This window comes from Cololabis saira, chromosome 12 (genome assembly GCF_033807715.1).
Source record: "Cololabis saira isolate AMF1-May2022 chromosome 12, fColSai1.1, whole genome shotgun sequence".
Classification (NCBI taxonomy): Eukaryota; Metazoa; Chordata; class Actinopteri; order Beloniformes; family Belonidae; genus Cololabis; species Cololabis saira.
In genome coordinates this window covers 11,131,988-11,146,841 of record NC_084598.1, presented here as the reverse complement: position 1 = coordinate 11,146,841, position 14,854 = coordinate 11,131,988, and the positions used below count along the sequence as shown (strand labels likewise).

General features: G+C 39.6%; 1 protein-coding gene across 2 annotated transcripts; it reads left to right on the top strand.

The window, feature by feature from the left end:
* Window positions 1-7,358: 7,358 nt before the first annotated feature.
* LOC133456851 (lamina-associated polypeptide 2, isoforms beta/gamma-like) lies at window positions 7,359-14,773 on the top strand. Of its 2 annotated transcripts, XM_061735503.1 has the most exons (11): window positions 7,359-7,629; window positions 10,010-10,109; window positions 10,236-10,388; window positions 10,478-10,539; window positions 10,780-10,845; window positions 10,953-11,108; window positions 11,257-11,343; window positions 11,474-11,566; window positions 11,702-11,800; window positions 13,975-14,039; window positions 14,231-14,773. In XM_061735503.1, the coding sequence occupies exons 1-11, from the start codon at window positions 7,435-7,437 to the stop codon at window positions 14,538-14,540; spliced, it is 1,386 nt and encodes a 461-aa protein (XP_061591487.1). In that variant the 5' UTR covers window positions 7,359-7,434; the 3' UTR covers window positions 14,541-14,773. The 2 variants fall into 2 exon arrangements, with proteins under 2 accessions (XP_061591487.1, XP_061591488.1); XM_061735504.1 differs by lacking the exon at window positions 10,780-10,845.
* Window positions 14,774-14,854: the final 81 nt, after the last annotated feature.

Genomic DNA, 14,854 nt, shown 5'->3' with positions numbered 1-14,854 from the left:
AAAAAAAATCAAAGCAACACAACAAAGGATGACTGTTTTAGTGAAGGGATCTTGCAGAAATGGATATGAAAGAGTGATTTAGAGCGTACAAGGCTGAGATTGAGCTGATACAGGAGCAGGACATACAGCATTGAGCCCATGATGGCATGCTTTGTTACTATATCAGAGCAGATAGTAATTTTAATGCTGCAGTTCAATGTACACCTTAATGAGTTTAATGAAAGGTCGGTGACTGATTTAAAGTATGCATAAAGAGTAAGAGGTTCCTGTATGAAGGACTGAACCCCCCTTGATTTTCAGTCTCTTTCCTAAAGAAAGAAGAACTTATTCATGCAGTTGTTTGGCAATTTATGTTTGCACACTCATCTGGAAATAAAAAGAAAACACACAATGGTGATTTATCTTTTTCCTATCGTACAACATTTTTTTTTGTTTCCCTTCTTCTCCTTCTGCCTGCCCTCCTCTCCCCCACCTCCGCCGACACAGTTGTAGAGTGCAAAGCAATGATGCGTGCCTTAGTGAAACCTGGTGAATAGTAATGAACCGAGCCTGTGTGCCTATTTGAGAGAACGCAAAAGGAAGACAGAGAGGGTATGGGAAGGGTTTGTGGATGGAAGCAGGAGGAGGAGGAGGGGGTTGAATGTGAGTGAAAACTGGTCTTCTTTGCAGCACTGATGCAGCACAAGCGAGCAAAGAAGTGACGGACCACATATACAGTTGCATTCATATTTTCACTGTTTCTCTCGCACATCTCTTCAGAAACCAATGTGACGGCACTCTGAGACAAGCAGTATCTTTTTTTCTGGGTGTGGTTCTTGTGATTCATAGTACAGTGGCTTATTCTCCCCATTACAACCTCCTCACCCCCATGCCTCAAATAGTAAGGAGGAGGAGGGTTTATTAGTGGGGGAAATGGATGGATAGGAAGAATGCTGTGAGTGAATGTAGCTCAGAGAGGGACCGCAACACCTGCTGTCCTCAACTCACACTCAGCAAGCAAAATAACATTCTCCGTCTGAAATGAAAAGCTATGGGCCAATATAATTTGGAAAAAACAAACAAACACAGAGCAGGAAACTAAAGATGCAAATATGCTCAGGTCAGAGTTTGCTTTGAGCTTCAGTCACTGGGAGAAAAGAAGAACATCCTGATAAAAATGAGTACTTCTGTATAACACTGAGGGACAAATGACTGGAATATTCAGCAACTGGCTGCAAAGACCAACCAGAGTGCCAAGACTGAAAGGAAGGGAACAAGCACAATAGACAGCCCCCCTAACTCAGCCCCTCTTTTATCCTTTTCCATCCAGGACCCATGGGCACTCTGCCAACTTGGAATCTTAAGAACTTACTCAAAGAAAACCAAAGAAAGAGACTTGCTAAAACCAGGACCCATTCTCTTACAGACTCTTGTTTTTCCTTACATTTCCCACGTGAAGAGGATTTTCTGGTCGCCGTTTTCTCTGACACTGCATCTCAGGAGGGGGACTGGAATTGCAATTCATGTAACGTTTCGTCAGAGCCGTGTTTTGAGAGTATTGTGAGTGAGAGATCTCACTCCTGAGCCCCTTCTCCCTCTCACACTCTCTCTTTTTTTCTTCCAGTTTTCATTCTGCCTCTGCTCTCTCCGTCTCCCCACTCTCAATCCCGCTCACATAGTAACTCCTCCCCCTCTCTGCCCATTGTCTCTCCATACAGTATTGGGCTGAGGGGATGCCATAATCGGTCCAGCGAGGGACGCAGGAGGGGAGAAATAGGTAAGAGTCATATTTGTAGCAGAGGAATGCACCCAGCATTTAATGCATGGCACCATCACTTTGTCTGGTGGAGACCGTGTTGGTCAAAATTGTTGTTTTTTTTTGTCTTTTTTTTAAATCGAGACTGACAGTGAGGCAAAGAAGCAGCTTCAATGATGCTCTGTAGCTTTTGTGTGTTCTCTGCAGTATTTATATATCTTTTAGTTTTCTGATGTGCCATTCAAGGATTGCTTAGGAATGTTTTTGATTAATTTATGTAGAGTTCTGTCTAGGATTTAAAAAAAAAGGAAAAAATGGGTTCCACCCCAGTCTTTAATCTGCAAGTCAAAATCAGTGTCTAAAAGGGAATTTGCAGTCAGTTGCTGTACTGCTACACATTTTTCTTTTTCTTTCTTTTTTTGAGAAAAATGTGCACAATCTTCATATCCAGCTACAAAAAGAACAATGGAATGTATTCAGTATTGAATTGTGGCTCTAATCTAAAGCCTTTAAAAACATCTGGCCACTGATGATTGCTTGAATTGGCTCCCAGCTGTGAGGAACCATGTACGATGTTTAGGGATTAAAGCTGATCCTGCCTGTGGCTGAGATTCACCTTCTTGTCTGGACAGCGTCTGATACAGGGGCTTTACTAATTTATGCTGAGACATGCATGAGCACAGACCCTGTGAAGCTCAGTGGTAGTGGTCTCCTTTGAACCTGGAATCGGCTGACTGAGTAAATAAACAGGCAACGCACTGTGTCAAAGGTCATGAGAATATCCAGCATATGAAAGCCAATGAGATATTGATCTAAGTGCTTTAAACAATGCTGCACTTGTCTCATTTATGTCTCATGATGGACGTTTCACGTCTAAACTATGTGTGGTTTGGAAATAAAAAAAAAGCTACATGTACAGTAGGTATACTGTGTAAAAGTTAAGATTTAAATATCTAACAAAGTATTTCTCATCCTTGCACTGCTCATAGAACTTGAAACAGGTGCATGACCACACCATGAGACGGGGCCCTCTCAGTATTGGACAGTTGCAGCCTAGTACAGGAAGCTTTGTGTGCTTGTTCAGAGGGAAAAAAAAGAAAAAAGAAGGCTCTCAATGGGGCTTTTGTTGTTTGAGTTGGAGACAGCAAAAGCACAAGAAAAACTGACTGACAAATACCTGGCCTCTCTGAGCCTCAAATACCTCAGCATTGCACTTGATACAATGTCAACAAATGCCTCCTCTGTCCTCCATACTAGCCCGCTTCCTCTCTATCCACAAGATTCTTTTTTTTCTTCATGTTTTTATAAAGGCTACTGTTTTCAGAGCAGACATCTGGGTGAGCAGATTTGGCCTGCATAGCTTGAATGCTGAGTCTCTTCTCACAGAGGGATTAAAACATGGCCCAAAGCACCTTTAACAGTTACAAGCACTTAAAAACATGACAGTGTTCTTCATGTTCTGTGAAAGAAAAGAAATATTCTGAATGGATTCAAGTTTAAACTTTTATTTGCCTTTTAAAAATGAATTAATTAGGAGCATATTAATGAGTAGCAAATGAATCATGTGAAATCTGCCAAGTAAATTAGTCACATTTCTGTGAATTGATCATGCCGAAATTTCTGGCATGATAGGTTTTATCTAAGAGAAAACAATTGCAGCTGCATGGAAATGTTCATTTTGTATCTGAGAAAATGTTTTGGGGATTAAAAAAAAACAACAAAAAAAACTGCTTGGCTTTCTGTTCCCAGTGGTTGAATTGAAATGCTGGAGTAATGATCTTCTTTGTGCTTGAGGAAGTCAAGCAGGGGGTTGCTGCAGAATATAGAAAGAGTTTACGTAATGTGTTTTGAACTCAGTAAAAAAATCCCTTTGATTACCATTGCACCTTTTCCCTGTAGGCATTGATTTAAAACAGCCTTTTTAATCAAAGATTTAATCCACAAACTCCTCAGGAAGTCAACAGCTTGAGGGATGTTGCTATAAGACTCAAGCGGAGAGAAAAGGTCAATGCATGCGAAGCCTGTACTGTGAAATAAATACAATCTTCACTGTTGAAAGACTCACAACGCAGTTTCACTTTACTCCCCTGGGCTTCCAGTGAATACTTCCAGTTCCTTTGGTTAATTATTTATGTGAGTTCTAAATCCTGAATGCTGTCTGCAACCAGCCCCTGTTTTTCCTTTTTGTTTTCAAGCTCTCAGCCTTAAATGCACAATTTCTCTAACCACATTTGAGTCCACAATTTTGACATTTTTTCCCCTCCGTATATAACCACACATGCATCTTATGGCTTTCTATTCCTATGTGAGTTCCTTCTAACACATCATGTAGGGTTTAAAGCCATTGGATACACAGTGGACAATCAACTGAGAAACAGTTTGAAGGATTTGTTTGGTTTAAAAGGTTTCTGTATTATGATGTCTTTTTGTTTTTTAACCCATTTGCACATGTCAATTTAAACATTGACAAAAAAGTGAATGAGTAGCAGAATCCAAATATTAACGATTTGGTCTCATTTATATTAGCTTTTTTTCCTTTGTGCAGACATTTGTCACACCTGAGATCATGAGCAAAAGCTGTAGCCCAGAGCATGTATACTGCAGAGCCAGTCGAAGGGAACAACAGAAGTCATGACTCATGACAGACGTGTTTCGTTTAGTGACTGTGGGGTTTTCTTTGCCACCTTCTGTTTTACAGTGTGAAATGTGACCTCATTAGACTGTTTTTCAGAACGCCTCCTCAGAAAATAAAACCCATTTAGTTCTACTTGATTAAACTTGCTTTTGATACAAAAAGTTAGTCAACAAAATTACATGGATCAACTGTACATCGTAATTTGGTGTTACAACACACAAGGGGGGGTTAAAGAGCATGAAAAGCTCCCATTGCACTGGATGTAGTGATGATAGGATAAAAGTCATACTTACAAGTTAAAAAAAAAAGATGGTTTTCATCAACTTGGCTCTCAGCTGCTCAAACAAAGAACTCCTCTTCATAACTTAGCTGGCACGTAGACTTGCACGATGAGTGGCCTTCTAATTGGTGCAGAAAACTCTGCACAAGAAGCCTGGACTGTAGTTTTGGCAAATAAAAGCCCTGAACCTTGAATTTTATTCAGCTCATAGCGACTGAAAAAAGAAGACATTTTTTTGCTTTTTTTCTTGACTCTTTTCAACAGTAAAATAGATAGTAATGTTTAATTCAGAAATTGGAATTTAAATTGATACAATCATTTTATTATTTTCACCTTAGTTTAGAGATGATTTTCTTTAATAGCAGTAGTTTTTGTCTGTTTCTAATAGTATTAACACTGAGATTTTCCTAACTACAATGTCACTGGTTAGAACATTCCCCAAACGAAGACAACCGAGCTGCTACATCACTCATACAAAGTGCTTCAGAGTGAGGTCTCACTCTCGGCCACTGTTGACTAGATTTCAAAAGAATTCAAGGAGAATTATCCTTTCAACTGTCAAAACTCCCTGCTGATTACCTCTCGACTTTGAACTAAGATGTACTCGTAACAGGCCACTTGAATCCTCTGCAGAAAAAGTGTTTTTACAGATTTTTCTTTTTAAATGTATTCAATATTTTGGCTGGATGTCTTTAAAACTACAGTGATCCTTTAAACAAAGAAATCATCATCATTAACAATAAACAGTATATCACACATTTTTGATGACTGATTTGCTGGAGAACTCCTATAAACCAAGAAGCTGCTCCCTGCTTTGTATCAGTCACAAAAGCACTTCATCAAGTTCTACCGCGTGGATCAATAGGAAAACCACATAGGCCGATGTTATTTTCTAACTAATAAAATGTGCTCACAGCAGATCAATTCCTTACAAGTTATTTAATCCCTGCTGACAGCAAATGTTGTTTTTCTCACGTCACAAATTACTGATCCAAACTGGTGCAAGTTCAAGGAAGTAAACAACTCAGCAGGGGATGAAATCTGTTCGAATAAAACTCAAATTTTGCTGCTATGTGATGCAAACACCTGCTGTTTTGTTATTTTCTGTTTGCTGTCACAGAGAACAATGGTAGTGAATAGTTTGAGTTGTTCTGTATCATTTATGAAGAGGAATTAAACAACCCATCTTTGGTTTAAAGGATCAGTTTTCTTTCATGTGGAGATAATTTGACTGGTATTATTGGCATTCAGATAATTTGATTCTGTTGGAACATCTTAGTGATTTAAGTCAGTTTGTGCAAGAAGTCGGTCTTTATTAAGATCCCACTTGGGTAACTGGATCCAGGTGAAACAACTAATAATGCGATTTGTGGTTTCAAGAATGATCAGATTCCTGAGTAAAACATGCACTGTATGCATCGGCACCACACTGAAGGCCTGGGTGACGGAACAATTCAGAACTTCAAAATTCCAACAAAGTAACTGTTGATTGCAGAGAGAGCAAAGTGGTGATTAAACAAATGTGTGACGAGCTCTGCAGCATGAGCCGAAAGGCAAAGCAAAAAGCTCTGGATGCAGACTGTCTTCTCTGTCTGGGAGCACATCCTGACCTCGATTCCAGCACCACACTAATTCAAAAGCATCTTTGGAGCCGGTTCTTCTCAACTTGAATTTGCAAGGGTTTAGCTCAACTTTGTCGTGATGTAGCACACTAGAAGAGGGCCTGTTCAAATACTCATCTGGATGCACTGTGACAGAAAAACTGCCATTGCTTAGACACTCTCATCCTTCTTGTGGTGCTGTTACTGGTGTTATGTGATGTTTGCACTGGTTCTGTTATGTCCATAATGTTAACCCTGTAAACACACACACACACACACACACACACACACACACACACACACACACACACACACACACACACACACACACACACACACAATGCATACATACATATATATATATATATATATATATATTAGGGCTGTACGTCCTCTTAACACCGACAACTTTTTTAACGCGCGATTAACACGCAGGATGAAAAAAAAAGCGCATTATATAAGTTCTGGCCTTTGACGGAGGAAAAGTGTGGTGAACTGAAATATGGAGAATGAAAAGGGACTTTTGAACGGCTAGTTCACTTTCAAAAAGATGCCCAGATGGTTCGTTGGACTAAAGTTCTTTGCATGTACTGTCGAGGTGAAAAGCTTTTTTGTGGAATAAACATTGACATAAAGCAAGCATATTTGCCCTTTCTCATGTTGTTAAGAGTATTAAAAACATTTAAAAAATACCTTAAGGTAATTTAGAACAGCAAAAAAATGTGTGAATAAATCTGCGATTAATCGTGAGTTAAGTGGACAACATGCGATTAATCGCGATTAAAAAAATTAATCGCAGCCCTAATATATGCACAGGCATGCTTTTTTTTAATTAATTCTAACATTAACATATATAAATTCAGCTTGACAATTAGCAACATTAACATTAGCCAATGGTTGGATAAATATTGGGTGAAAAAAAATCTTGCAATTTCTTTATTAGGGTTATTATAAGTTTTAGTAAATCTGATATTTAAATAGAACTCAACAAGACAATCCCAAGACCCTGTAAACGTGGTCTCTGTTAAAGGAAGCTATGGCTTACCTCCTGTCAATCAAGCGGCCCTCGCAGCTGTTCTCAATCCAGCCTGAGTTCAGGTTCAGCCTCAGACCCGCCACACCTCAGAAACCCCCACCACCACCACGCCGAGCACACACCGTGCTCACGCCGTCTCCTCGTGCCATGCCATTCGTCGAAGACCCCGCTCATCTGTCCAAGAGTCGGCTGAAGTCGGACCTGGTGGCCCACCATGTGCAGCTGCCGCCCGCAGGCAGCAGCAAGCGCGCCTACCTGGAGCTGCACCTGAAACATATCGACCACAAATACGCTGCGGATTTTTCCAGCGATGACGACGATCAAGAAGTACAAGACGTGACAGTGAGTTGCTCAAGAAAATATGGGCCTTTTTATTTTCTTCAAATTTAAACATCGGTCTGCTTTTTTTTCTTTTCTTTTTCCTTTTTCTTTGTGTGGATGAAACAAGAAGCTTTCAGACCCGAAATTCACCTCCCTCCACATACTTATTAATGCCATATATTCTCTGGTACGATACATAGCCTGGAAGAAAAACATGAAATAAAATACTGTACATCAAAAGATCCACAATTCTAACTCTCCAATATATGGTTTTTGATTGAAGCACGCGTTTGGAGTAGAGTTGTGGGTGAGTGCTTGCAGACAGTCCCGCTGCAGCAGACACTTGCAGTGCGTCTCCAGCACCAGAGCAGCAGCTGTAGCTGCATCAGTAGGTTTACATGACGCCTGTCGGTATAGACGCGTGCACACCTGTCACCCGCAGTTATTCCTGCCAGTAACAGGAGACACACTTGTGCTTCAAGTGTGGAGCTGGTTTCTCTCACGTGTCTGTTGACGCAAACGGTAGTAAATGGGTATTTGGGTTCTGATATTTAAAAGTACTTCGCTAAAACTGATCTGTCAAGAAACTGCATTAGAAAAAAGTCAAAATAGAAATATACAAATTAAAAAAACATTTAACTTTGTTTTATTTTTTTGTGATTTAATGAAGGTATGAAATGTCACGTTGACTTTATTCATTTTCATTCCAGTCTTGCAACACTTTCTAAAATAGTTTTGACAGTAAAGCTTTTAACAATTTATGTTGCCATCCCTTTTTACTACACCTGAAAGGCATTCTGTACTAAGTGATGCAGTAAGGTTTTTATTTTGCTCCATTCTTCCTGCAGACAAATCTTACTGGGTACAACAGTGTGGGATTATTTTGGGCATATTATTTTGTTTGTTTAAACATTTCTCCTCCATATTCTGTTGGAGAGAGAGGTCAGGATTGAAGGCAGACTAATCCAGTTACTATTTTTATTTGCAGCCATGCCTTTGTGTTTTGCCTTCTGCTTTGTTGAAAAAAAAATGGTGTGTATGGAGTGTGTTGCTGTACTGTCACAGAAGTGTAAATGACCACTGCTAAGGGCACTGATGCTGCTGCTAAGTGTGGATGGTCTCATATTTTGGTCCGGAGCAAACAGCATCTATTTCTTCCAAAAAGAGGGGAAAAAAAGTGACTGCAATTTTGTAGTCTGTGTGATGGTCCCTACAATGCTTCAGATGCAAGAGTTGTCACTGCCTTGAAACGTTATAAAGCGTCTTTTTGTTTTTGTTTTGCACAGCCAAGTTTGAAGTGTTTTCTAACATAATGTTGTTCTTGGATGTTCAGTTGAGGCTCAGATCCTGGCTCTGAAATTCCTCCAGATTAATTCAATTGTTAATGTAAAAGAAGAAAAAGTTCAGTCCTTTCCAGTATTTCTCTGAAGTGTGTGTCTCTCTAAAAATTGTAGTTTTTTTCCCTCTTATTTTTTTGGCAAATGAGTGATCTGCCCATTACAGCCTCTTGAAAGACTCAGCCTTTCATGAATACTGCTTTTGTGGGATCACATGATTACAATCACCTGTTGAAAACACTCGACTCGGTGTCAGGAAGATAAAGAGATGCGTATATTAGTAACCCTAAATTGCCCTCATCTTCCAATATTACCTGTAGATGTAGACATAGATCTATATGGGGGGGGTGGGGTGACCAGGGACCAGTGATATACATTACTTGCTTGTCATACCTAGTTGATACTTGAGTAAAAACAAAATCCTCTCATTTACACTCTAGGAGCTGCAACAAAGATAAGACTTGAGCTTAGTTTTACTGAAATGTCTTTCCATCATTTGTTGACAGAACTGTCTTCATAATGTCTGTGCTTTTGCGTATCATTATGTGGCACCAGTTAGACATGATTTGTTGTCTATACAACCGTTTTCTCAAAATCAGACATGCTGCCTGTCTCATGGAAGCCAGCCATTCATGCAGCACTTGAGCTCTCGTCTAGATGTTGCTAAACACCATGTGTTGGAAATAAACCATCGGTATATTTGAACGTCAGTCGCATCATCGCTGGTCTGGTTTTTTGTACGCTATAGGTTCTGATTGGATTTCCATCCAGATTTTTTTATTTTGATTGCCGCGTTTTTATCGTCCACACATCATAGTTACAGGTGTATGCACACCAGTAGTGTTTCCCCTTTTGATTTGCATTTACACTCTGTGAAAGCAGAATGTTTGCACAAACATTTGTTGAATATTGAATGGATCTTCAAGTTCATCTTTTAGCTGCTTTTTTTTTTTTTCCTCTCTCTCCTTATGTAGGCCTGTACCACATCTTGAAATGGCTCTTTCAAGCTGCAGTTTTTACCTCTTCTGTAGCACTGTTATTCATTTTTTCTTTTTCACAACAAGGATCGAAAAGATGCAGGGTTGCCTGGCCCACATAGTTTGACGGATGATGACCTCAGGGCCTCACTACTCAAATATGGGGTTAAAGCTGGGCCCATAGTAGGTGAGATTGCTATAAGTATTATAGAAATAGGAATCTTATCAGTATTGCAGCTTATCATGTTAAGAAATAACTAGTTTTCTTAAGGCCTCACGAATAAAAATGTTGTTGAATAAATTTGTCTGTCAGCCTCCACCAGGGCCCTGTATGAAAGGAAGCTCAGGAAACTGCTTCAGTCAGGTGGACATGACAGGTTAAATGGAGCAGAGAAAACAGCACTGTACTCAGACAGTGAAGAAGAGGGTAACGGTGCAAATGAGGAGGAAGGAGAGAACGAATCGGGTATGACCAGAATAGTTTTCGGTAATCAGTACAGACCTGGTTGTTCTCAGATAATGATGTCTTTGTGTTTCTTTTTCTTTCTTGCACAGGTGCAGAACAAGAACAGCAAGAAATAGTTGAGTCCAACCAGTCCCAGAAACGGAGCAGAGAGGTGAGTTTCACATATATGGATACACACCGAGTTTCCATCTTAATAATGCCTTTATTTATTTTTTGGTCCAAACTGACTTTGCACTGCCCTATTTTTCCCGTCCTCTGCTCTTTAAACACTAACCCAGCATGAGTGAGTCCTCCCCATAGTGGCACCTAATGGTTACAGCTTGCAACTGTAGGGGTTCTGCCTTGTGAAATGAATGAGGCGTTATGTTGTGAAATGTGCAACTTTTCACAGGCAGAGCTTCATTTTCAGAGGGGTGATATTACTTACCCGCAGTGCTTTTCACTGTCAACAAGGCTGGTAAATCCTGTAGCTTTTCTACTTACATTCTGGACAAAATTCAAATTGATGTCAAGTGGCACTTTTTTTTTTTTTTTTTTTTTAATAATGTACTTGGGCTTGTTTAGCGTGCTTGTCCTTCAAGAAACAAGGAACCGAGTTCCAAGTGGAATTCAAGGAATGTGTTAAAATCATCGGAGCAGACTTGGTCTCAGTGCTCCCAGATTCCTGCAGGGATTAGTCGAGTTTTCTCCATAAGTCAACGACAAGGATTAGGATCAGGGGTAGGTTGGCCTTCACTTCTCTTGTGGATTTTTCAGTTCTCTGCTTTCCTTTCGTTGAGTATACTTTTTTTTTTTTTTTTAAGTGCAGAACATTGGTATTTCACTGGTGTAGCCTGGGTGATAAGTGGTGTGAACTTTAACCTTGCAGGTGCCATCTGGATCACAGTCATTTGGGCCAAGTGACTGCACGTCACTTTCCACTCAGGCCTTCAGCATCACTCAAATGGTTGAGGAGGAAAGTTAATCTTAAATGATCTTTGAACCCACATCACACATGGGTTTTTTTAAAATATATATTTAAAATTGTTGTTGTGTATAATCTCAGCTGGAGTGGTTACTCAGTACGTTTTTGCTATAAACAACAGATGGAGAGTCAGAGCTCACCCTCCACTTGCATAAATGACGAGTGTGAGCTGATCAGCACCGACGCAGTGGAACGTGCTTCACGGTCTAACAGGGTCAGTAGTGCTCAGATTGTTCAGTCACACTGAGCTTAACCCGGTGCTGGTTAAAGTGTCAGCTTCACACGTGAAATGAAAGATGAGTCACACTAAAGATCTATTGAGTTATTCTTATCTCCTTTTTTTTTTTAGTTGGATACACAAATTGTTGAACAGTACAGACCCATGGACCAGTCACTGTACTACACTCCCAAAGTTTCCGCTCATGCACTGGAAGTGAAGGCAACTGCTGTATGTCCCTCCTTGACTCTTGAATCTGTCTGTCAGTGTCACTTCATGGGAGTCGGCGGTGTTCTTTTACAAGTTTTGTGGTTCATAAAGCTGATCACAAAGTGGTGGTGGATTAGCTATTTCTAGTAATCTCGTGTGTGGGAATTTTAAATGCTGTTCAAAAAGTACTTTAAGTGAGGAAGGGGAAAAAAATTAATTTCTTTTTTTTCTTAAAAGAAAATGATTGATTAAAATTGAATTTCCCTTTGGGGATTAAACTTGTTTTGAATTTAAATTAAATATATTGGATGGATACATTTAAAAAGCAAATCACACCCACAAAGAACATACTAAATGTTTGTGTATAATATGAAAATTGGAGCTGTAAGCTTTGAAGCTTTAACACCACCAACTTTTCAGCAATTAAAAAAGAACAAAACTCTTTCAAGACTGGATTCCTTAAAAACGATTCCTTCTACATCGTCAACTTTCAAGTAAGGATTTACTTTATAAAACCGAGTTTGAAAATATACAACCAAAAAATAGTGAGCATATTATAATTGTAAACCAAAACGAAGTTGCATTTAGGAACTCAGAGTTGGTTTCTTAAAATGTAAAAAAAAGAACTACAAAGAGAGGGAACAGATAAGACGGTGGGGAGTAATCAAGTCATGGTAGGGCTCTAAATCTTTAAATAAAATCTCCAGATTACACCTCTAATATGACGATCAAAGTTTTTGTCAGTGTAATAGGCTGACATTCCAGATATTCTTTCGTAGTTATGTAACTCAGGTAGTCCGTAAGTAACTGTTAACAAGGAAATCTTTTACTGAAATTTCTCATGGAAATGGAATCTCCCCTTTCAAAGATAAAAGTTAGATCACATGGAATTTGTATTTATTTATTTTAATTTACTGACATTTTGTTAATAAAAATGCCCATCAGATGGCTCTGTCCTCATCACACTTTTCCCTGTCCATGAAAAGTATTTCACCCCCTTATCAACAAGAGTTCTTTGATGGGGAAGATAAAGTGGCCAGTTCACATGACAAAACATTTCAGCACTGGCACGATTGACCTGTAAAAACATGGGCACGTGTCTTCATCAGTCTCTGGTCATAATGAGAATGAGGTTAGTTCTCCAGTTGCCTGATTGCCTCAGATAAATTTGGCTCATTCTTGTTGTTGTTTTAGCCCCTCTGTTTGCCCTTATGCGATAAGCTTTTCAAACATTACATTTTTGAATAAGCAAACAGAACCCTCCAGGACCCACTGCAGTTATATCATCCTGGGGTTGGATTTGAAGCTGTCATCATACACCTGCTTCAACAAACTCAGTCATCTGGACAAAGCAGGCAGTTCTGTCAGAATCATCATGTTTGATTTTTCTCCAGTGCATCTTAACAACATCCCGCCTGCATTACTATGTAAGAAACTCCAGGAGACACAGGCGGATGCCTCCACAATCACGTGGATTACTAACCACCTGACGAGCAGAACACAGTTTCTGAGACTGACTGGTTGTGTGTCTGAGCAGGTGTTCAGCAGCACAGAGTACCACAGGAGAATGTACCCTCACCATTCGTCCTCACGCTGCACACCTCAGACTGCCTTCCTGCCATGTCATCTGCAGAAATACTTGCATGACTATACAGTTGTGGGGTGTATCAGTGATGGACAAGAGACTGAGTGCAGAGAACTGGTGGACGGTTTTGTGGCATGTTGTGTTTGCAATTCCATCTGTTGGGCGAGCAGCATCAGAGCTAGTGACTTAGAAACTTAAAGAAACCTAACTCTGCATATTCCCCATAAAAAACACTAACAATAAATTTAAGGTACTTTGACAAGGGTGAGTTTGCAATTGAAGCAACTTCTTGTAGATAATTCCCAGAGGTAAATGTACTTTTTTAACACCATTTACATTTTTCTTTTAGATGTAATAGTTTTGAGATTACAGATCTTTGGTTTTCGTTTTAAATGTACTAAATTGGAAGAGGTGGGTGGTTCTTCTGTCACTGATGGTGTAAGTAGCCTTTCTCACAACGGTGAGCTTTCTTAACAGTAATCCTTGAAGAGGAGTTGGATATCTTGAACACCTATCACCTGATTTCATCCTTTCCTGGGCCCACCTTTCTGAAAATAATTTGTTTTTTGATTTGCTAGTAATTATTGGCTTTTTCTTCTTCTATCCTCAGGACCCATCAAATGATATTTTAAAGGATATCTTCCCAGATACCAAAACTACACCAACAGGGATCTAGTAAGTCTTGCACCAACACCAAGACAGTTCAGAGCACGTATTGAAAACCTGTTTTCACATCTGTGCTGTTTTTATATCAGTTTTGTAAGAACAAGAAAGTGAGGAAATTTGAACTGTTTGGTGCTGCAAGAACAGCTGTTGCAAAAGTATAGTAACTGTATTTCCTCACTTTTTAATTTGTTGCATTTCAGTGCCACTTGTCGGAGACCCATCAAGGGTGCAGCACAGAGACCCATTAAGTATTTGTACCCGGACACTCCTGTCAGTCCTGTGACCTTGGAGAGACGAGAGTTGGAGCGTCGTCTTGTTCCCATCAAGTTACAGATTTTGGTCTTCTTTATTGTGGCATGCATCCTTTACCTAATTTACATTCATGTTGAGGACAGCAACATTGTTCTGACCTTGCTGGCCACTCTAACTCAGTGGTCAGACAGCGTGGATTGGTTGGGGTTTTTGTTTCATGATGAGGCGCAGGACCGGCGAGCAATTGGAGAGGAATAACTTGATTTCAATTAACCTTCTATATTGACTGAAGTGCTGCTTTGTTGATGAAACGGGATGCCATTGTGCTTTTATCACTTTAAAAGTGGCTAACGTGTGTATCGTGATGGGGAGAGCTTACTCAAAATGGAAGTGAACAATTTCCTACCCCGAATATTGTCATTGTTTGTACTTTGAATTTGTGTATGTACTTGTATGTTTTTAATATTTAAACTGTCAATAAAGTATTTTCTTTCGGACTCTGTCATTTTTCTTAAAAATGTAAATAAATAGAATTGAATCACTTGGCATGAAAATAAGCTATTTAGCTTTAA